Consider the following 23,858-nt stretch of genomic DNA (forward strand, 5'->3'; position numbering starts at 1 on the left):
GACAAGAGTCAGACACTGTCTGCAGCAGAAGTGTTACGCATTTCATGTGATTTTGAAATCTCACAGGTTACACATCAGACATTTTCTTCTGATTCTGAAATCTCTACTATGGCTCCAGACTGAAAAGACTCAGTGCATCAGACTTCCCCATCAGATACTAATGTGATAAATGAATGTTACCCAGTGGCAGCTCACAAGCTCTGTTTTGTGCTGCCCAATATTGTTCCTGGTCACTGATTGTGGTGGTTTCAGTTGTTTCCTAGCAGTCCAAACTGTTTTATACTGCATGCAGGTCGTCAGTGTTTTCATTATGAAACTGAAGGTCTCCATTGCTTTCATAAAGAGCAAGTTGCAGGAATGTCTCAAATTGTGGCAGGTATCATGCAATGTTCTACACCAATTCAGATTAATAATATTACAGACAGCGATGATAAAATAGGGCATAGAAAGATAATTTTACATGCAGCATAACAAGAAGTACCAGTGATGTTTCTCTCTGATATTCGTGCATCAGTGTTGATGATAAATCAGTCATCATACTTCAGTATTGATGCTCTGCCATTGGACAATGTGCAGCCAAAATTATAGATATACGGGTGCCATGAGATTTCAGTGTCAGATATAACCACATTACTCAGACAGTAACTTCCCTGATTGCTGCAGACCGCAGATCCATTCATAGAAAACATTTTTGGACTGCATGCATACTCCACATTTGGGTTTTCTGTTCAGCATCCTGTGCCTAGCTTCAGTGCAATGTGAAGCAATAGAGAGCGTCTACTTCTGATTTGCACTTTTTTTTATCCAGGTTTAGTGAAGGTTTTGAATTTTCATGTCCCCATTGTGTTAAAACCTTTGGCTGCTGTTGTTTTTTTTTTCTTAAAAAGAAAGCTTGTCAAGTACTGATAGCACTCAGAGATGCTTGCCAGTGTGGCTGAGTGGTTCTAGGTGCTTCAGTCTGGAATTGTGCGACTGCTACAGTCACAGGTTCGAATCCTGCCTCAGGCATGGATGTGTGTGATGTCCTTAGATTGTTTTTCCTCATCTCTTTTAGCCCATGGACTTCGATGTTAGTATGAAAGCCAGGTGGCTTCCTTCACTTGTGTGGCAATTTGAAACTTACAGTCAATGCACAAGCAGAAGTATTCATAGCTGTTGCCAACCCTTAACCAGCTCTTTTCTAAACTGTCTGGGATCACCTTTTTTTTTCCAAAACTACCTCATAGAAGCTTATTCTCAACCTCCATTAGATAACAAATCCAGAAAATTTTTGTGCTGAACACTTCCCCTGTCCCCTACTAGTATAACAGATTGTTATTCAAAATTGCTAGTTCACTAGCCATATTCCAAAGATTTTTGGAACAGTTCATTACAAGCATCCCCTACTGTGCGAACTACATGTATGACATTTCGGCAACAGGATGTACCAACAAAGAACATTTACATAATTTGCATCTCGTTTTCATGGCACTTGCAGACAAAGGCCTCATGCGTAATTTTTTCAAATGTCATGCATAATTTTTTCAAATGTTTCGTTTTTCCAGTGTTCTGTCATGTACATAAGCAACATTCTCAGTAAAACAAGCCTTCGGTCCAAGATAATGTCATAGCACTACAGAAAACTCCAGCTCCTAAGTCAACAAAAGATCTCCAGTGCCTTTAGGTAAGGTTAATTATTAGGGGCACTGAATAAATGATACAATATATTTTTTTATCAGCAAATTTTTGTTCAAAAAACTGTTATATTGTTTGTGACATCCTTTAACATTCCTGTACCATCTAAATATTTGCAATAATTCCTGGTAAATAGAAGCACTATAGATAGTTTTCAAAACGGCATCTGCAACTGAGGTGCATTCCAAGCAAAGAGATGTTATTGAATTTCTTTTAGCAAAAGACCAGACCATCAGAAATATTCACAGGCATTTAAACAATGTCTGCAGGCTCTCAGTAGTGGAGAAAAGAACTGTAAATTGCTGGCCAAAGTATAGGTCATCAAAAGAACAAGGAGAAGGAAATATATCTGATCTCTTACAAATAGGTTGACTGCACACAACTGTGATGTCTGCAATGTTGCAAGGTGTGGACACACTTATTTGAAACAATTGACAAATAACAATCAAGCAACTCAGTGCTAAACTTCACACCTCTTTTGGTAGTGCTGACACACTTGTTCACAAGTTAGTATGTCTGCCGTTTCTCATTTAGTGGCTAGCATTGCTGCTTCTGGATCACTGGGTTCCAGGTTCGATTCCTGGCCAGGTTGGGGATTTTCTCTCCCTGAGGACTGGATGTTTGTGTTGTGCTCATCATTTTGTCATCATCATCATCATCATCATCATTTGTGACAGTGGCTGGATTGGACTGTGTAAAAAAAAATTGGACTGTGCAAAAACTGGGACTTTGTACGGGTGCTGATGACCATGCAGTTGAGTGCCCCACAAACTGAACATCATCACAAGTTAGCACAGTCAAAGGCTTGTGCCCACTGGCTTCCTCAAAACCCAACTGAGGAGCATAAGGAGGAAAGAGGCAACATCTCTTCCAAACTGCTTGCTGATTCTTGTCAAACTTTGCCACAGGTGATGAAATATTGATTCACCATTTTGAGTGGCACAACACATGCCTCTTTTTAAGAGGATGTTCAAAACAGCACACTCAGCTGCATGTGGATTTCATTGGCTCCTTCCTTGAAGCAGTTTGGTTTATTGTGGTAGACTCCTTTTCTCATTTTCCTTACAAAGTCAGGATGATCAGCTAACAGCTTTCTGCACCCATGCCATAATTGTAAACTGCTGAATCTTTTCTTCCTACCACCTGAACGAGCCAAATAGGAAGCAACACCATTTTGAATGGCACCCTGATGTGGGGGCACACTTTCGAGTGGACTCCAGACTGGTTCCAGGGGTTCACTGCAATACAATAAGGATTCTGGTAATGACTATGTGAGGGATGCTGTGCAGACACAGTAAACTGCTTCAGCTGCAGCATTCCAACCAGATGTTTCTCCATCCAGAGGACTGCTGCAGTGGTGACATATCCAACATCAGGTCTTTCATCGCCTTGCTGCAGACGGACATCTGGTCCTTCCCTCCCAGATAATACAGTGGACCCTTGTAGACATCAATCCATCTCCCCTTGTGAAGAACTGCCAGGGCTACTGGTACCAGCATTGACATAGCCTGCTTATAAAGTTCCCATACTGCCTTTGGAGTCTCTAGCTTTGGTTCTGTGACCATTGTGTGGGAACCAGAGTATTACCTTGGAAATGACCAGACACTTCCTCTAGCAACTGCTCACTGCAACCTTGCTGTCCTCCCTATGTTGGTCTGGTCACTTTCAGCCCTATGTGCCAATTCCACATGGAAGAGATCTTGTAACTTCACCAGATGTATTTGGAAGATGCAGAACTATCGATAAGTGTCTTTAAACCTATGTCTGGTGAGGGCGCTGGCAGCAAGGAAACCAAAGCATCTTTGGCCCACTAATCACATGAGACCAGCTAGTCAGCCAGTTTATGCCTGAACAGCTACAAGTTTACTCTCATTTTCTGCTAGTCAGCTGGTGCCATGTTTTGATCTAACCATAACACCACCATATTGAGGTATTGTGCCAGCTAGCACAATGGAGTGTTCTTACTGCTGTGTAAGTTGACCATGCCTGCATGTGAGATTGATAGAGTGCAGTTAGACATCAGCACATATGGTTTGGTATACTGATTGGGTGTAGCTAAGTAACTATTGTGATAGTTTCCACCACTATTACTATCACCAAACACCTCTGGTGCAATCAGCCTCTATTCAGTGTGCTCAGTAAATTAGTTTGTGAATTGTTAAATTTATTTGTGGCTCAGGGCAATTAATTTTTTTGTTGTGAACTTACTGACTTTTTGACTTGTTATGATTACAAAAACAATGATGATCTCTCTCTCTCTCTCTCTCTCTCTCTGTGTGTGTGTGTGTGTGTGTGTGTGTGTGATATTCTGTGTAGTAAAGGAGGCACAATACTTTATAACCTGAAAAAGACAACTACAGCACAAGAGAGGCAGAAAATCACAAATGTAAACATCACAAAAATATACATGTAACCAAATGGACATGAAACTGATAATAAATTCTTAAAACAGTTGTGCTAAGGATGGAAAAAATGTGTAACTGATGCAGTTTTTCATTGTTTAAACCATGATTAGCATACTTCCATGCTTTCAAAAACCACTGATTACGATGAAAAAAATTAAGTTCTTATCTGTTATTTCATATTGCAGTGTACCTGTACATGTATAATAAATTATTGTTGCCACAGGAGAGTACATCACAACAGCTTCTTAACATGTGAATCTTCTTACCATTTATCTTCAAACAAGTAATTGCTACCCCTACAGATGCTATTATTTTCCCTTCTCTTTAAGCAACACAAGCTTACAGAGGGCCATCCTGCTCTGCCATAAAGCACTCTCATGAAAAACACAAAAACGAGAAGAATTGCCAGTCTGATGGTTGGTGTGCACACAAACTAAAAACTCTACAATTAAGTGAAACTAAAAAAATAGTTATCTGGCAATGACTGCCTTTTCTCTTTGATTGTTTGGTATGGCCACATACTAAAAATAGTACAATCAGTAATATTACAATAGGATTACCTGGCAACCATTGCTTTTGCTTCTTTAGTGATATGAAAAATTCGGTAATTTTGATGATTCAGAGCAGCTGATAATGTCTGAGCTGCATTCAGAGAGATTGACCCAATTACATCCAGATAATCTGTATTGTTCTGTAAAATGGAAGATTTTGGGCATTATTCCTTCCAGCTGACATGTCTTACAGGAAATCCATCATTTAATTTGAGGATTCTTATCAAACACAAACTGAGAGTGAACAAGTTGTCTCTGTGCTCTCAGAAAGAACATAAGCAGATAAACATTGTGTAAAATTTAGGAATAATTACTATTTCTGTTGCCCACAAATTAGCACACAGAAATATTAAAAGTAAGAGTAAAACACAGGAAAAACAATAGTTTTAAGTTATAATAGTTGTAGTTACACACATAGTTTTCAATGGAAAATTAATAGAAAGAGTAAGTGTACATCTCATTTGTTTAATTCAAAAGTACAGTTGTCATATGTCCAGAAAAATTAAAATGTGACTCATGGAAGTAAAGAAACTAGAGACATTCAGGAAGTGATGCTAAACCTTAAAACTTTAGTTGGCTAACAAAACAAGAAATAGAGAGATACCAAAGATAATAAAGGACAAGCTAGTGATATAAAGGATGCTCCAAAACTATTCATACAGATTAATACAGGAGGTAAAAAAACATCAAAACAAATATATTTAGTTATGAAAAGGAAAGTTGCTACTCACCATATGGTGGAGATGCTAAGTTGCAGATAAACACAACAAAAAGACTGTCACAAATAAAGCTTTCAGCCAGAAAGCCTTTGTCAAAAATAGATGACAGACAGACAGACAGACACACACACACACACACACACACACACACACACACACACACACACACACGACTGCAGTCTCACGCAACTGCAGCCACATTGAAAGCAGCAGCAGCAGCAGTGGATGATGGGAGTGACAACTGTGTGGGGTAAGGAGGAAGCTGGGTTGGGGAGGGGGAGGGATAGTAAGGTGGACTGGTGGACAGTGAAGTGCTGCGGTTAGACGAGGGGCAGGCGAGAGGGGGGGGGGGGGGGGGCGGTGGTACGAAAAAGGAGAGAAGTGAAAAGACTGGGTGCGATGGTGGAATGAGCACTGCATAGAGCTAGAATGTGAAGAGGGAAAGGGATGGATGAGTGAGGACAATCAGTAATGAAGGTTGAGGCTAGGAGGATTATAGGAACATAGGATATATTGCAGGGAAAGTTCCCAGCTGTGCAGTTCAGAAAAGCTGGTGTTGGTGGGAAGGATACATATGGTGCAGGCTGTGAAGCAGTTATTGAAATGAAGGATGTCATCTAAACCAGTGTGCTCAGCAATCGGGTGGTCCACTTGTTTCTTGGCCACAGTTTGTTGGTGGCCATTCATGTTGCTTGTTAGTTGTCATGCCCACATAGAACGCAGCAAACTGGCTGCAGCTTAGCTTGTAGATCACATGACTGGTTTTACAGGCAGCCTTGTCCTTGATGGGACAGGTGATGTTTGTGAATGGACTGTAGATTGTGGTGGTGGGAGGATGTATGAGACAGCTCTTGCATCTCCGTCTATTACAGGGGTATGAGCCATGAGGTAAGTGGTTGGGAGCAGGCATTGTGTAGGGAAGGACGAGTATATTGTGTAAGTTCAGTGGATGGCAGAATACCACTGTGGGAGGGGTGGGAAGGATAGTGGTCAGGACATTTCTCACTTCAGGGCACAATGTGAGGTAGCCAAAACCCCGGTGGAGTTGCTTCAGTCCTGGGTGATACTGAGATACAAGGAGTATGCTCCTCTTTGACCGAATGGTGGGACTTAGGGAGGTATAATGTTACTTATAATCCGTCTTGATTGCAAAATTTTTTATTCATATGACCGGTTTCGGTTCATTGAGAACCATCTTCAGATCTGATATTTCAGTTACAGCAGTAACCCATCCAAATCCAACAACTTCCACATGCTGCATCACATAATGTGAAAGTTGCACGATTTGGACCAGTTACTCCTGTGACTGAAATATCAGATCTGAAGATGGTTCTGAATAAACCGAAACCGGTCATATGAATAAAAAATTTTGCAATCATGATGGATTATAAGTAATATTATACAATCACTGATTGCTGCTATCCCGTCAGAAATTATGTCTGTTTTTGCAAAACTTCGGGAGGTAGTGGGAGACAGGAAAGATAAGGCACGGGAGATTTGTTTACGTACAAAGTTGGGAGGATAATTACAGGTCTGTGAAGGCTTCAGTGAAACCCTCAGTATATTTTGATAAAGACCATTCGCCAATGCAGATGTGGTGACCATGAGTGCCAAGACTGTATGGAAGGGACTTCTTGGTATGGAATGGCTGACATCTGTCGAAGTGGAGTTATTGCTGCTGGTTAGTAAGTTAGATATGGATGGAGGTACTGATGTAGCCATCTTTGAGGTGGAGATCAACATCTAAGAAGGTGGCTTGTTGGGTTGAACAGGACTAGGTGAAGCAAATGGGGGAAAAGTTGTTGAGGTTATCGAGGAATGTGGACAGGGTGTTCTCACTCTCGATCCAGATTGTGAAGATATCAATGAATCTAAGCCAGGTGAGGAGTTTAGGATTCTTGGTGTTTAGGAAGGATCCCTCTCGATGGCCCATGAATAGATTGGCATAAGATGGTGCCTTGTAGGTGCCCATGGCCACGCCCCAGGTTTGTTTGTACGTGGTGCCTTGAAAGGAGAAGCAATTGTGGGTGAGGATATAGTTGGTCATGCTGCCTAGGGAGGAGGTTGTTGGTTTGGAATCTGTTGGGCATTGGGAAAGATAGTGGTCAATAGCAGTAAGGCCATGGGTATGAGGGATGTTAGTGTAAAAAAAGGTGACATCAATAGTGACGAGCAGGGCACCATGTGGTAAAGGGACGGGAACGGTGGAGAACTGGTGGACAAGTGGTTGGTGTCTTTTATATAGGAGGGTAGGTTCAGCATAATAGGTTGAAGGTGTTGGTCTACAGGAGCAGAGATTCTATCAGTGGGGGCACAGTAACTGGCCACTATGGGTCATCCTGGGTGGTTGTGTTTATGGACTTTACAAAGAATGTAGGAGGTAGGAGTGTGGGGAGTGGTAGGGGAGAGCAGAGAGGTGGACTCTGAGGAGAGGTTCTGGGATAGGCCTAAGGATTTGAGCACTGACTGGAGATCCAACTGGATTACTATAATAATTATATAATATTACATATTATTATAATATAATGTAATGTAACATAATCTAATAATAATCGTTTCTGCTCACCCCTATTACTCCCCACACTCCTACCCTCTACATGCTTCAGAAAGTCCATAAACCCAACCACCCAGGATGCTCCATTGTGGCCAGTTACTATGCCCCTACTGAGAGAATCTCTGCTCTCATAGACCAACACCTTCAACCTATTGCCCCGAACCTATCTTCCTATATAAAAGATACCAACCATTTCCTCCACTGGCTCTCCACAGTTCCTGTCCCTTTACCACATGGTGCCCTGCTCATCACTATGGATGCCACCTCCCTTTAAACTAACATCCATCATGCCCATGGCATTACCACTATTGAACACTACCTTCCCCAAATCCTGAAGGATTCCAAACCAATAACCTCCTTCCTAGTCACTATGACCAACTATATCCTCACCCACAATTACTTCTTCTTTGGAGGTATTACCTGCAAACAAATCCAGGGAATGGCTATGGGCACCTGCATGGTACCATCCTATGCCAACCTATTCATGGTCTTTCTAGAGAAATCCTTCTAAACACCCAGAATCCTAAACCCCTCACCTGGTTCAGATTCATTGATGACTTCATTGCAGTTTGGAACGAGGGTGAGAAAACCCTGTCCACATTCCTCCAGAACCTCAACAACTTTTCCCCCATTTACTTCACCTAGTCCTACTCAAGCCAACAAATCACCTTCCTAGATGTTGATCTTCACTTTAAAGATGGCTACATCACTATACCCATTGATATCAAACCTACTAACCACCAGCAATACCTCCACTTTGACAGCTGCCACCCGTTCCATACTAAGAAGTCCCTTCCATACAGCCTACCACACCAATGGTCATTGCACCTGCAGTGACGAGCGATGCCTCTCAAAATATACTAAGGGTCTCACTGAAGCCTTCCCACACCGTAATTATCCTCCCAACTTTGTACATAAATAAATTTCCCATGCACTTTCTCTCCAGCCTCCCACCACCTCCACATGTCCCACCATATGGCCACAAAGGAGCATTCACCTTGTAAATCAGTACCGCCCAGGACTGGAGCAACTGAATTACATTCTCTGCCAGGGTTTCAACTACCTATCATTGTGCCCTGAAATGAGAAATGTCCTGACCACCTTCCCACCCCTCTCACAGCCTTATTCTGCCATCCACCGAACCTACACAATATACACATCCATCCCTACACAACACCTGCTCCCAACCACTTACCTCATGGCTCATACCCCTACAATAGAGGTAGATGCAAGAGCTGTCCCAGACATCCTCCCACCACCATGTTCTCCAGTCCAGTCACAAATCATCACCTATCCCATCAAAGTCAGGGCTACATGTGAAACTAATCATGTGATCTACAAGCTAAGCTGCAACCTTGTGCCACATTCTATGTTGGCATGACAGTCAACAAGCTGTCTGGCCACATGAATGTCCACCGACAAACTGTGGCCAAGAAACATGTGGACCATCTTGCTGTTGAATATGCTGCCAAACATGAACTCTTTCATTTCAATGACTGCTTCACAGTCCATGCCATATGGATCCCAACACCGGATTTTCTGAATTTCACAGGTGGGAACTTTCCCTACAATATATCCTATGCTCCCGTAATCCTCCTGGTGTCAACCTTCATTAGTCATTGTCCTCACTTATCCAGCACCTTCAGTGTTTTCATTCCAGCACCACACAGATCTCAATCCACCATCACACTCTATCTTTTCTGGTACCCCCTCCGCCCCCCCCCCCCCTCTTCCCGCCTCTTGCATGCCCCCATCTAATCTGCAGCACTTCACTTTCCACCACCCCACCCAACTATCTCTCCCCTTCCACACCCCAGCCTGCTCCTCATCCCCACCCAGTCACCACTCCCATCATGCACTGCTTGCAATGTGGCTACAGTTGCCTGAAACTGCAGCTGTGACAGTCTTTTGTTGTGCCTGTCTGTGACTCAGCATCTCCACTATATGGGTGAGTAGCAACTTTCCTTTTCATAGTATGGTTACATTCCAACCTGGATTTTCCATTGTTTGATATATTTAGCTATAGTGCATATGGTCCCTGAATGTCAATTTCTGATGTTAGGGATGACTTACACAGTGGGTAGATTAGCACACTAATTACAGCAGTGGCATCCACAGGAAATGCTCAAATGTGCATTGATTGTCATGTCCATTCAAAGTTTCCTTGTATGTCCACAATGGTACCAGCAGCAATGGCAATTCTAGCAAGGAGTCTTCTTCTGTTTCCACAGCAGTATCATGCAACAGCTGCTTCATATGCCCCCAGAAAAAGAAATCCAGATATGAGGTCAGGTAGCCTGGGTGGCCAGGTTACAGGTTCACTCTGGCCAATCCACTTATTCCCAATGGTGGCTCCCAAATGATTTCTCAAGGTAACGCTGAAGTGGGCTGGCACCCCAATGTACTGGAAGTACATCCTTTGTCTAACAATCAGAGGTACACCCTCCAGCAGTTCTGGCAATAAATATTCCTTGAAGATGTGATATCTCCAACCACTGAGACAGAATGGAAGGATGTATGGTGCAATAAACGTATCACTGACAATGCCAGCACTCTCTTCAACACCAAATCACTGTTTATTAGCATGAGGGAAGATAGATAAGAAAGAAATAGAACTATGTGCACTGAAAAATTCGGACCATTAATAATTATCTGTTTTGTCATACCTAACTTGAGAGCCCTCATTCTCCTCTTTCAAATATGGGTTATTTTTGCCAAAGACTTAATATTTCAAAAGTTATCATAATTCAAAATTGTTAATTTCTAGAATGTTTGCATCTCAAAATGCAGTCCTTTTAAGATTTCAATGTTAGCATCTTGTAACATTAATTTTTTTGATTCCAAAGATGTATACATTTACAAAAATAACACATTAGTTGGCGAAATATTCAAAGCTCCACCTCAAAAAACAGTGCCTCTCAGTTTTAAGACTTTATAAGTTTCAAAGGCTACAACTAATGGTTAAATAAAATTACTTGATTGTATAATATGTACATGTATTATGTACCTTTAATGTCATTTATTTTATAAATTAGTATGTAAGTATGTATTTTAGTGTTTTATAATATCTGAGCAATGTGTCTTTAAATAGGTGTCATGCACATAGCAACAGTCAGTCTGTGTCTAGCAACCATTATGTAAAATTCCATGTCAGTGTGTTGCCATGCAACATTCAATTTGCAAAGTTACATGTCCACCAGTACCAGCTGTAGTTTCAGAATATTCACACAGTCAGTTCAAGCTTTCAATTCTTAAAATGTTTAATTACAATGAATATTACAATCAAAAGTATTTAGTTCAATCACTTGTTTGGTTGTGAATGGCTACTTGTTAATTTTCACTTGGCTACTTAGAGCTTATGAAAACTGCTGACCTCTGTTATGACGTCTGCTGAAATTACTATGTGCAAGCTGATCATCATGAGTGTATTTAATGATAAAAGATGTGAATGAAATTTCAAAAAAAGCAGAGATGTGTTGAACTTTTTGTAAAGTATTTATAGCACCTAATAATTATCAAGAAGATCTGTGAGACCTATGAGACATCAAACAGGTTGGTACGCTTATCCATTAAGTCCAAAGATTCAATGTACTAACAATTGGCAATGTGATGACACATAAATGTTGTGCATAATTAACACTCAAACTCCTATGTGTAACTGTGGCTCTTAAAGTGTCTCTTTACTGGATTGAAATAGCTATGGACCAGTTGTCAATATGGTGTGATTTATGGTTGCAGGTGTATAAGAGCATACTTGACATCTTGGATATGATTAATAAAGGAACCCTTAGAAAGGACCAGTTCAAAGTTGACATATTGATTGGGGAGATCATGTTGAGAGGGGGGAAGGGGGGGGGGGGAGAGGAGGGGGGGGGGGGCAGTAAAATGCTTACTTTCTTTTATAACATTGTGAGTACCAACTGGCGAAAAATATCTCACTAAAACTTACCTCTAATATTTTCAGTACAGCTTGAATAATTTCTTCTGCATGAGATATGTTTGAAACACACTGCTGTATTGTGTTTATGATATTTTCTGTACCACTTTCGGTAACTGATTTTAGAAAGTCTGTAGCATCAAGGTCTTGTTGAAGTTCATTTATTTTTTGTTTCAGGCCATCCTCTCCACCTGAAATAAGCATAGCATAGCTTTTACAATTTCCAGCACACAGCAGCACACTGATTATTAAATTAATCTACTCTAGACATAAATTGGTATATAAGAGCTCCTTAATTGTAGCAACATTCACTGTATGATATTACTAGCAAAAGGCATTAGGAACCGATAAGATAATTTAAACTGGTAAATTCAATAGAGACAATTTTTCAAATTGTGGAGGGACAGAATGATTGGTTAACATTCATTTTCAGGATGCGAAATTACCAGTATTGATATTAGAAATAGTTTTCTGAACTTCCCCAACTAAGCCTTCTTTCTGGTCCGAAGAAGGAGTGTTGGTGTTGTTGTTTTCTTCAGTCCTGAGACTGGTTTGATGCAGCTCTCCATGCCACTCTATCCTGTGCAAGCTGCTTCATCTCCCTGTACTTACTGCAACCTACATTCTTCTGAACCTGTTTAGTATATTCATCTCTTGGTCTCCCTCTACGATTTTTACCCTCCACGCTGCCCTCCAATGCTAAATTTGTGATCCCTTGATGCCTCAGAACATGTCCTACCAACCGGTTCCTTCTTCTTGACAAGTTGTGCCGCAAACTCCTCTTCTCCCTAATTATATTCAATACCTCCTCATTCATTATGTGATCCTCCAATCTAATCTTCAGCATTCTTCTGTAGCACCACATTTCAAAAGCTTCTTTTCTCTTTTTGTCTAAACTATTTATCGTCCATGTTTCACTTCCATACATGGCTACACTCCATACAAATACTTTCAGAAATGACTTCCTGACACTTAAATCTATTCTTGATGTTAACAAATTTCTCTTCTTCAGAAATGCTTTCCTTGTCATTGCTAGTCTACATTTTATATCCTCTCTACTTCGACCATCATCAGTTATTTTGTTCCCCAAATAGCAAAATTCCTTTACTACTTTAAGTGTCTCATTTCCTAATGTAATTCCCTCAGCACCACCCAACTTAATTCGACTACATTCCATTATCCTCGTTTTGCTTTTGTTGGTGTTCATCTTATATCCTCCTTTCAAGACACTGTCTATTCCGTTCAACTGCTCTTCCAAGTCCTTTCCTGTCTCTGACAGAATTACAATGTCATCAGTGAACCTCAACGTTTTTATTTCTTCTCCATGGACTTTAATACCTACTCCAAATTTTTCTTTTGTTTCCTTTACTGCTAGCTCAATATACAGATTGAATAACATCAGGGTCAGGCTACATTCCTGTCTCACTCCCTTCCCAACCACTGCTTCCCTTTCATGGCCCTTGACTCTTTATAACTGCCACCTGGTTTTTGTACAAATTGTAAATAGCCTTCGCTCCCTGTATTTTACCCCTGCCACCTTTATAATTTGAAAGAGAGTATTCCAGTCAACATTGTCAAAAGCTTTCTCTAAGTCTACAAATGCTAAAAATGTAGGTTTGCTTTTCCTTAATCTATTTTCTAAGATAAGTCGTAGGGTCAGTATTGCCTCACGTGTTCCAACATTTCTGCGAAGTCCAAACTGATCTTCGCCGAGGTCGGATTCTACCAGTTTTTCCATTCCTCTGTAAAGAATTCGCGTTAGTATTTTGCAGCTGTGACTTATTAAACTGGTAGTTTGGTAATTTTTACATCTGTCAACACCTGCTTTCTTTGGGATTGCAATTATTATATTCTTTTTGAAGCCTGAGTGTATTTCGCCTGTCTCATACATCTTGCTCACCAGATGGTAGAGTTTTGTAGGGACTGGCTCTCCCAAGTCCGTCAGTAGTTCCAATGGAATGTTGTCTACTCCCGGGGCCTTGTTTCGACTCAGGTCTTTCAGTACTCTGTCAAACTCTTCACACAGTATTGTATCTCCCATTTCATTGTCATCTACATCCTCTTCCATTTCCATAATATTGTCCTCAAGTACATTGCCCTTGTATAGACTCTCTATATACTCCTTCCACCTTTCCCTTCTTAGCTTAGAACTGGGTTTCCATCTGAGCTCTTGATATTCATACAAGTGGCTCTCTTCTCTCCAAAGGTCTCTTTAATTTTCCTGTAGGCAGTATCTATCTTACCCCTAGTGAGATAAGACTCTACATCCTTACATTTGTCCTCTAGCCATCCATGCTTAGCCATTTTGCACTTCCTGTTGATCTCATTTTTGAGACATTTATATTCCTTTTTGACTGCTTCATTTACTGCGTTTTTATATTTTCTCCTTTCATCAATTAAATTCAATATTTCTTCTGTTACCCAAGGATTTCTACTAGCCCTCATCTTTTTACCTACTTTATCCTCTGGTGCCTACACTACTTCATCCCTCAGAGCTACCCATTCTCGTTTTACTGTATTTCTTTCCACCATTCTTGTCAATTGTTCCCTTATGCTCTCCCTGAAACTCTGTACAACCCTGGTTTAGTCTGTTTATCCAGGTCCCATCTCCTTAAATTCCCACCTTTTCGCAGTTTCTTCAGTTTTAATCTACAGTTCATAACCAATAGATTGTGGTCAGAGTCGACATCTGCCCCTGGAAATGTCTTACAATTTAAAACCTGGTTCCTAAATCTCTGTCTTACCATTATATAATCTGATATTACATGCTCTAATCCATAGAGTGCCAGTTTTCTTTCTCCTGATAACAATGTTGTCCTGAGTAGTCCCTGCCCAGAAATCTGAATGGGGGACTATTTTACATCCAGAATATTGTACCCAAGAGGATGTCATCATCATTTAACCATAAAGTAAAGCTGCATGCCCTCAGATAAAACTATGACTGTAGCTTCCCCTTGGTTTCAGCCGTTCGCAGTACTAGCATAGCAAGGCAGAAGTGTAGCAGGGGAAGGAAGAGTGGCGAAGCAAAAGGAACTGGAGAGGGTTAGGAAAAGAGGCAAAGTTCAGAAAATACCATGTCATTAATGTAAATTAAGACTAGGTTGGTGGCAAGATCCAATGATATGTTGTAGCACTAGTTCCCACCCACAGATGCCTGAGAAACTGGTGTCTGGGTGAGAATCCAGATAGCGTGTGTGGTGAAACAGGCAGCAAGGTCACAAATGTCATGTTGTAGAGCATGCTATGCAACAGGATACTGTTTGTTGCTGCTGTACACCCTCTTTCTATGCTCATTGATCCTAATTGACAACCTGATGGTAGTCATGCCTACATAAAGGGCTGAACATAATAGCTGGTATGTGACGCGTCATTTCATAGGTGGCTCTCCCTCCGATAGTATATGTTTTGCCAGTTATAAGGCTGGTGTAGGTGGAGGTAGGAGGATTCACAAGGCATGTCATGAAGTGGGGAAGGTCACATGGGTAGAAGCCATAGGGTGGAGATTGATGCAGAAGGAACATAGGGTCAAGGCTGTTATAAGAGAAAAAATGGCTAGCCAGTACCTGCTCAGGTGAGATGCCATGTATGGCCAACAGAAACACTTAGAAATGAAAAATGCTATTTCTCACTTAAATATCTTCAACATTTTGCAGCCCTGTGAGCAATTGTGCAAATATTAATTTTAATTTTAATAATTAACAGCCTCAGTTGAACCATTTACCTAGAATTTAGCTAGGTTTCAGTCGGAATAACACAACCTTCTTAAGAATAACAGTAACTACCGTTTGTCCTTAGTGGATATCATCAAGCTAAAACTACACATCCATAAATTATTGTTAAGCTATAAAACTTATCTGGAACTGCCTTGGCACCACTTCGTGACCACGATGCAGCAGCCCCAAGTGCTGTACTGGAAAAATTCTTGGTAAACAGTTCAACTGAGGCTGTTAATTATTAAAATTAAAATTACTATTTCTCACTGTTAAAACATGTATGCTCCTCCCTCAAGGAGAAGGATGATATTTTCTACTTTTAAGTTCTTTGATTGACAGTGACAATGTAACATGCCATAGCTGCGTAAAAAGACCAACTTGGTTTCTACACAACTACAGCATTTTACGTTGAACATAGTGATCAAATTATTACAGTACCAGTGTGTTCAATCTTACAAACAGCAACAAATGAAAAGTAAGTAGCATTGCACACTGGGTAATACAGCACAAACTAATGTGATATACCTTTCAGGGTTCCCATTGCATACTTCTGGAAGATGTCCAATGAAATATTTGTAACCAAGAGCTGTGTCTCAAACTGATCACTCATTTCTAAATGTGAATTCTTTTCATATTCATTTAGATTCTCCATGAGATTTTGCAGAGACTGACGTAAGGAACCCACATTAGATTCAACCAGACTGTAACACTGGGGGCACTCCAAGCAGCCATTTTTCAAATCATACATATTCTCCTTGCAGCGATCACATTTAAGACCTTCAACGTTGTCAAGGCACTAATAAAAACAGTAATCTAGATCACTTTCATTATAAGTTTTCCACTCACTACATTTAATTTAATAATTAGTATAAAAAGTCAGTTATTTATGCAAAAATGCGCTACAAGCAAAACAATCTCTTACTGTAGATGGGTTGCAAAATTCCACAGCTGTTCTATGTCTTATTAAAACTACTTGTTAGTTGAAATTTCATGCCATACAATCAAGTTCCTCCATTCAGAAGCTCCTGGTGTTAGATGTGAATTGTCCAGAGCTGCCAAAGTGCCACAACAATACATTACTTCGTATCTAGAACTGGAGTAGTGGTGTGTACACACCTAGTCCCTTATCAAGCACTACTCCAGTTTATTTGACTGTAACTAGCAACCATGTTGGGAGCAGGCCCTCTACACAAAGTCACAACTGTGGGCCGCTGACAGCTTTTGTGCCAGTGCTATGGTGGCATAGAGCATACAACTAAGAAGAAATTTTAATTAAATGACTGTTATAAATTTCAAAGTTACTGCATCATTGACAAAAACTCCACTGAACTATAGAACAGGCATATGAAGGGTCACAATGAGTTCTGCTCTTTGAATTCAATGTAAGGATTAAAGATATTTTTAGGGTCCCTTATTTTTATCTCACACACTTCTAAAAATTATTTCCGAAGCGCTTGTTGACATAAACAATCTCACTAGCCATATTATCTTTCAGCAACACATAAAAATTCAATTGTTCCTACTATACTCTTTTGAGACCCGACACTAAACACCGGGGAGTAAGACCCAGACCACAGGAGAGTCATGGATCTGCAGTATATCATGATGGCTGGTTGTAGTATTTCCTACAGCGTAATTTACAACAGTTGTTATGTTCTCCAATCAAAATGTATAAAATAAAGCCTTAATCCATATTTTTACTTGAACTGTAAGCCTAAACAGTTTAGCAATTTAACCAGTATAACACATACACTAGTTTTAGTCAAAATCTGTCTTTTTTTTAAATATTATCCTCTTAACTGTGATTTCTGTGTCAAAAATTTTAACATCACTCCATTACCACTGGTCATTTTTCATTTCCATCCAAATTATGTTGCAGCTTTCAAGATTGGAATCTGTACCTTATAAAGTTTCAGAGTACTGAGCGGTAGCTCAACACTGGAAACTACTCTGTCTTATGTGCAACTATTACAGTGATCTTCTCTTTACCATGCAATGATTTGACTGAAAATGAAAGCCAAGATCATAACACAAATAACGTGAACTTTACTGCTGAGCTTTGGGGAAACTGTGGTAGTCACCAGCATAATACCTGTGAATGCACAGTGAAGCGCAGCATTATTTTGTGGTGATGAGTGCATGGACAATCTGCTTTACTCTTTGATTTTTATGATTATTCTTTGTATTGACTTAGATTTTTCAGTTGATTGGCATTAAAGCTTAAGGAAATAAAAAGTTATTGCCTGACTACTTTGTTGGATCTCCTTAGTACACAGAGATAAGCTGTTGTTGGCTAAAAATCTATTACAATAAACTTTAACTGTATCACTGTTAACAGCTCACACTAGCCATGATGTATCAGCTACTCTACATTATGTTAGTCTACATGTAAAAATGTGCTTTTTTTCATGTCATATAACTGCCCCTTTAAGTATAACAATTTTTAGTCCAGAAAAGAACTTTTCTAGAGAATGAAAATGACATATTGATGAGAAAGAGAATGAGGCAAGGCTTAGCAAGTGTGAGTGTCACAGGTTGAGGAACAACAATGCTGAAAGAATTACCAATAATAGAAAAAGAGTGAATCAATCTCACATTTTATTTTAAATGCAAAGCCCAGAATTTCAAGCCACTACAGATGAAAATATCACTGTTGTAACAATCCTACCATCCTTTCTCCTTCCTTGCTCATTATTACTACACTCACACAAGGAACTTCTCACTATCGGCCTGTGAAACAAACAATATATAGTGTAATCTAGTTTAAAATATTGTCCTCATCCAGTAAATAATATGTACATTTGGAAAATATCAGCAATGATCACATAGTGCTTTATGAGTTCAGCTTATCACTGTCCCACAGAAGGTTACTATATGTTCCCACTGAAGTAACTAGGTGTAACAGTTCAATTAGAAATGACTAATTAACACTATTATGATAAACATGTAAATATGTGTGATATTACAATTACTCACTGAGCATTGCCCCAAATTATCGCACAGTGGACTAGATGACCCAAGAGGATTACATTCACATTTCTTACATCCATTCTCTGAAAACTTGTAAGTGTGTATTTCACATGCATCACACTGTTTACCTGTAACCCCTTCTCTGCAAGTACATTGTCCACTATCTTTATCACATGTTTGACTGACAGAACCTGTGGGATCACATTTGCAGGCCTCACAAACCTGAAATTTGCAAAGAATTATAATTAATGAGATAGACTGAAATAGAATCCAAGTTATTTTTTTAAATGTACTGAGTTTTACATTATAAAACTTATTCATTGGAAACTCATCTCAGTTTCTGAGTGACCTTTTTAACTTATATAAGTCTGATCTTCAATATTCAATTGCACTATGGATTACAAATCTCACTAATTTCCCTAGTACTTTGTATGACGTATGCACTAAAGCATTTACTGTTAAATGTTACTATCAAACATTTTGATAGTCCATTCAGCATAGGGTGCATGATTAATGAATCATTTAGGAATTCATTGTCAGAATCAAAACATGTTATTTAGTGTATTGTGCTGTCTGGTAGAAACCACAACAAAGAAGCTTAGTACAGTCATTAATTTGTTAACTGAAATGAGAGGGTTATGTAATTTGTAACATAATGTGAAATATCTGAAACATTAAGCTTTCTGAGCAATTGTAATGAAGTATTGATTTAGATACCTTACTACTGTTAGTATTAAAATAGCCATCTTCACAGGTATCACAGTTTCTTCCTATAACATGTGGTTTACATGGGCACTGTCCTGTTAAGTGATCACATATGGTATCATCAGTAAGGCTTTGTAAAGTACCTAGTTTATTACAATGGCATGGTGTGCAGTTTCCTTTGATGGAAGATAAGGCATTACCATAAAAACCTGTGGAGAATAAATTATTTCAGTTCAAAAATAAGACATGGTAGCAATATATTAACAAAATCTTTGCATAACAAAATAGGGCATTAACAAGAATGAAAGAAGTACATTACTTTTGATAACATAATAAACTGGTTATTATATTAGGGCAAGTGTGTTTTACATAAGAATGTAAGTAAATAATCTCCAACCAAAACAGATTTCTGAACCATGTAACTCGTTTAGCAAGGAGTTTGTAAAACTTATCTACCCACACTACCAGATTGTTCGTTCATCCTTAGGTTTTAGTGGCCTGCTCTTTCCTTTAAACCTTCCCCTACTTATCCTTCTTTCATATTTTCCGGAGGAAGAAAGTAATAGTTCCAAAAGCTAGGATAGTGACTTGTGTTTTTACATGTGTCTGTCAGCAACTACAAATTTTGTTGTAAGTACTAACCAGTAATTCTGTCTTATAATTTCATATTTTTCTCAAGTAAACAAATTTCTTCCCATTTATATTCTTCTGATTATTGCAACATTTTACATCAAGTTCCAGTATTCCACTTCCATAGCCCTTTCCCTTCAGCTTTCAAGTATTGGTTATGTGGAACAACATCTATGCTTAAGACTGTTTCTACATTAGGTTTGTCAGTTCAGCACAAACCGACACACACTCAAACAAGATAAATATTTATTATTTTCTGCCTCTGGCTGATTGTCAATAACATGTTAATTATAATCTTCCTTTATTCTTCTCTTGTAAGTTATAATTAATTACTAGGCATGTCCTGAAGCTAGTATTTGTGAATGACTGCTAATGGTCATGTATCAAGTACTATTTCAGCTGAAGTTCCTGGATTCATGTTATTGCAACTGATTCTTTTCTGGTCTCACTTTCTATGCCTGTTTTAGTTTTTGAAATTTCACAACGGAAAATCCAGAATGAAATAATGTGCCAGAACACTTACATAGTCTTTTCCCTTTCTCTACTTCCCCCCCCCCCCCTCCTGGCCAACCCCCCCCCCCCTACCCCGCCTCACCCCTTTCAGCACACTGTTCCAATGCTGCACGTAGCAACCCACTACGCTGTCCCCACAGCGTCCCTGCATTCTCCCACAGGCAGCACTACCATCTTTCTCTACCACTATCTTACTATCCCTTCTCCTTGCTACATTATGCCTCTTGTGTACACCATAGTTCACCTCAGCAAAAATTACTGCTCACTTCACACACAGTAGCAGCTGGGCCTTAGCACCTGAAAACAACAGTGGCAATGTGTGTGTGTGTGTGTGTGCGTGCGTGTGTGTTTGTTTGTTTGTGTGTTTTGTTCTGTCTACATCTGATGAAGTACTTAGCCTGATAGCTATAGTTGGAGTCATGAATGATGGCAGTCGAGTTTAGGCTCATTCTACACACCTACATCACGCATTCCCTGACAGCCAATGAGCATTCAATAGTGTTATGAGTGCCATGCCTCTGAATGTTGTATGCATTGTCAGCATTCTACTCAACCATAATGAGTTATTTAGTGAATTGTTATTCCATTTGTTGCAAGCTGTCATGGGAGATGGTGGTGGTGTACGATAAATTTTCCATAAGCAAGCAAGAGACATAATTTGCAGGATACATACTTTCATCAGGAGCAAAGCATGTATAAGCGCATACTCCTACTGTCATTTGGAACCAGCAACAATGCTAACCTCATGGTTGTCTCAACCTATGTGAACTGCCATTGTTCATGGATCAGACTATAATAATATACAGCAGACTTTCAAAATGTTCCTGTCTGCCACTCAATGCCTTCTCTATGTAATGGATGGCAATCCAGTCTTGTTATAATTTTTAGGCAGCATCAGTTGGTCTTATATGGCCTTTAGGACAGTCTCTGTCAAAATTTGACAGTCTACTGACAATATACCACAATTTAATGCAGGAGCAAGAGCATACCTATAGCACTACAGATGGCAGTTTGCGAAAAGGGTGACATGACATTTGGCTACCTATAGTACTACACATGTTAGTGTTCATAGAGGGTTTCAAGACACGTGGAAACAAACTAAACTTGTCATATTTTTTTCAGGGTTGCCACGAGTTTCCCCAAGTGAAATTCTCTGACATTTCCCTGATTTCCAGACAACTTTTAACTCTTTTCCCTGAGAAATTTTGAGATGTCAAGAGTAAGTTACGACATAAGTTGACAATCTCCCTTTGCAGCTATGACACAAGAAACACTAGTGCAAATGATGAAATAACTAAAAGAAACATGCAAGCAATTGGTGTTTCCTATTGTAAGCAAAAATATTTCCTCACGGGAAGCGTGTTAGGGATAAGTCTCTGCAGTCATGCTATCGTCTGTGCCCTCGGTGGCTCAGATGGATAGAGCGTCTGCCATGTAAGCAGTAGATCCCGGGTTCGGAACCCGGTTAGGGCACACATTTTCAACTGTCCTCATTGATGTATGTCAACAACACCTGTTGGCAGCTAAGATTTTCGATTAATTGTCATCTACTTCTAAAGAAGCTGCATGGTCATTATATCTGTTCTTTTGGAACAGTTACTATCTTCATATAGTTAAAGGCTACTCAGCCATTGACCTCCTTCTGTGCGAATGTGCACACTTTGCCAGAATTCTTATGGAAATCACCACCTTAGATGGAGCGAGTAATGAATGAATGGGCAAATATCCTTTTTAGGAACATCACGAATGTAGGTTGTGGACAGTTGGGAATGTGTGTCTGACAGGAAGTGTGCTAGGTATAAGTCTCTGTAGTCACACTAATTGACAACAAAAGGTGCAAATGCTACTCTGAGATGAAGAAATTGATACTCAAGAGGAATTTGTGGCAGGCCACAGCAAATCAATCATAAGACTGTTTACTTAGAAAAAAGAGATTTCGTGAAATCTTTTGGTAATGTTGTCTGGACCACACTTTGAAATTCTGAAGATAACAGGGATAAAATACAAAGAACAAAAAGTTATAGCAACTTGTACAGAAAATACACTGCAGTTATAAAGAGTCAAAGGACACAAAAGGGACGCAGTAGTCAAGAAGTGAGGCAGGGTGGTAACCTCTCCCTAATGTAATCTGATCTGTACACTGAGCAAGCAATAAAGGAAAGCAAGGAAGAATTTGGAAATGGAATTAAAGTTCAGTAAGAAGAAATATAAACTGATTTCTGCCAATGACGTTTCAGTTCTGTTAAAGAAGGCAAAGGACAGTGAAGAACTGTTAGCTAGTAGACTGAATAAATAAAGGGGAAAAATTGTAGCACAGTGGACTAAAAGAAGGGATCAGTTGACAGGACACATCCTGATGCATGAAGAAATCATCTATTTCATAACGAAGGGAGGTGTGGGATGGAAGCTAAAAGCAGTAGATGGAGACCAGTAAGCAGGTTCAATATGATGCAGAAGGTAAGCAGAAGTGAAGAGGCTTGCACAAAACACACTAGTGTGGAGAGCTACATCACATCAATCTTTGGGCTAAGTCCACAACAACATACATGTTGTTGATGATACGTCCAGCATCATTATACGGCACTAAAAAAAAGGAAACAAAATACCATATTTAGCCAATTATAAGACAAGAGTTTCTCCCAAATTCATCATTCAAAAAATATGGTGTCATCTTATATTCACAGATTAAACTATTGCTGTTCAGATCAACATTTTTACATACTTTAATCAATCAATACAGGGGTTGTCTTACATTTACAAATGAAGCTTTAGCTATTGAGGTTTCACAAACATTTAGTTTGAGGAATTCAGGAGGGTAGGACTTAGCAAACAATGCTTTCATTTGAATAGCATCGAATTTTCCAATACACCAAAGCACTTGCTACAGAATCGACCTAGCTTGAACAATAACATAACATCTAACTTCCAGTGCCAGTGCAATGTGCAAGGGATACACAAGAAACTATGTATTAGCCACAAGAACAATCCAATGCTTTGCTTAAAAATGGACAATTTTGTGAAACACAGGAGGAAATAGCATTAAATTCTGTCAGTTTACAAACTTTTATTGTATTTGAACAGGTCTGCAATAAAAGTTCTCATACATGTATGGGTAGCACATTCGTATTATACATTTATGCTGCTTTTATGGTGAAAATCGTATCCTTCAAAAAACATCAGTTGATTCTGAATCCAAGTCAGTATTCTATTTAGTTGTGAGAAACTGTAATGATTTACCAAGTGAGTTGAAAATGAGAAATTCAGTTGCTGTTCGCATATTAGTATACTGGGGGAAAATGTCATCAGCTTTTAATCAGAGGAAACAAAAAGAAAATTAATCCATAATTAAATGTCTAACAGGTGATATAAATCACACTGAACTGACTGCAATTGGTATCGCAAGAATAAATTACAGTGGAAAGACCCATTGCCGAGATAGTACCAACAGATGGTACTGGATCGCGGGATGAGTGAAAGTCTGAAAACT

General features: G+C 39.4%; 1 protein-coding gene across 1 annotated transcript in view; it reads right to left on the bottom strand.

Annotated features, from left to right (window-relative positions):
• LOC126267772 (laminin subunit gamma-1-like) overlaps positions 1–23,858 on the bottom strand; it is a 133,815-nt gene that overhangs the window by 87,516 nt on the left and 22,441 nt on the right. The window contains exons 5-9 of the mRNA XM_049973077.1: positions 19,241–19,437; positions 18,530–18,745; positions 16,079–16,349; positions 11,853–12,031; positions 4,640–4,770 (exon numbers count right to left, since the gene is read on the bottom strand). Coding sequence (XP_049829034.1) covers positions 4,640–4,770; positions 11,853–12,031; positions 16,079–16,349; positions 18,530–18,745; positions 19,241–19,437 — 994 coding nt within the window. The remainder of the gene's footprint in view (positions 1–4,639; positions 4,771–11,852; positions 12,032–16,078; positions 16,350–18,529; positions 18,746–19,240; positions 19,438–23,858) is intronic.

Source organism: Schistocerca gregaria, chromosome 4, assembly GCF_023897955.1.
Source record: "Schistocerca gregaria isolate iqSchGreg1 chromosome 4, iqSchGreg1.2, whole genome shotgun sequence".
NCBI lineage: Eukaryota > Metazoa > Arthropoda > Insecta > Orthoptera > Acrididae > Schistocerca > Schistocerca gregaria.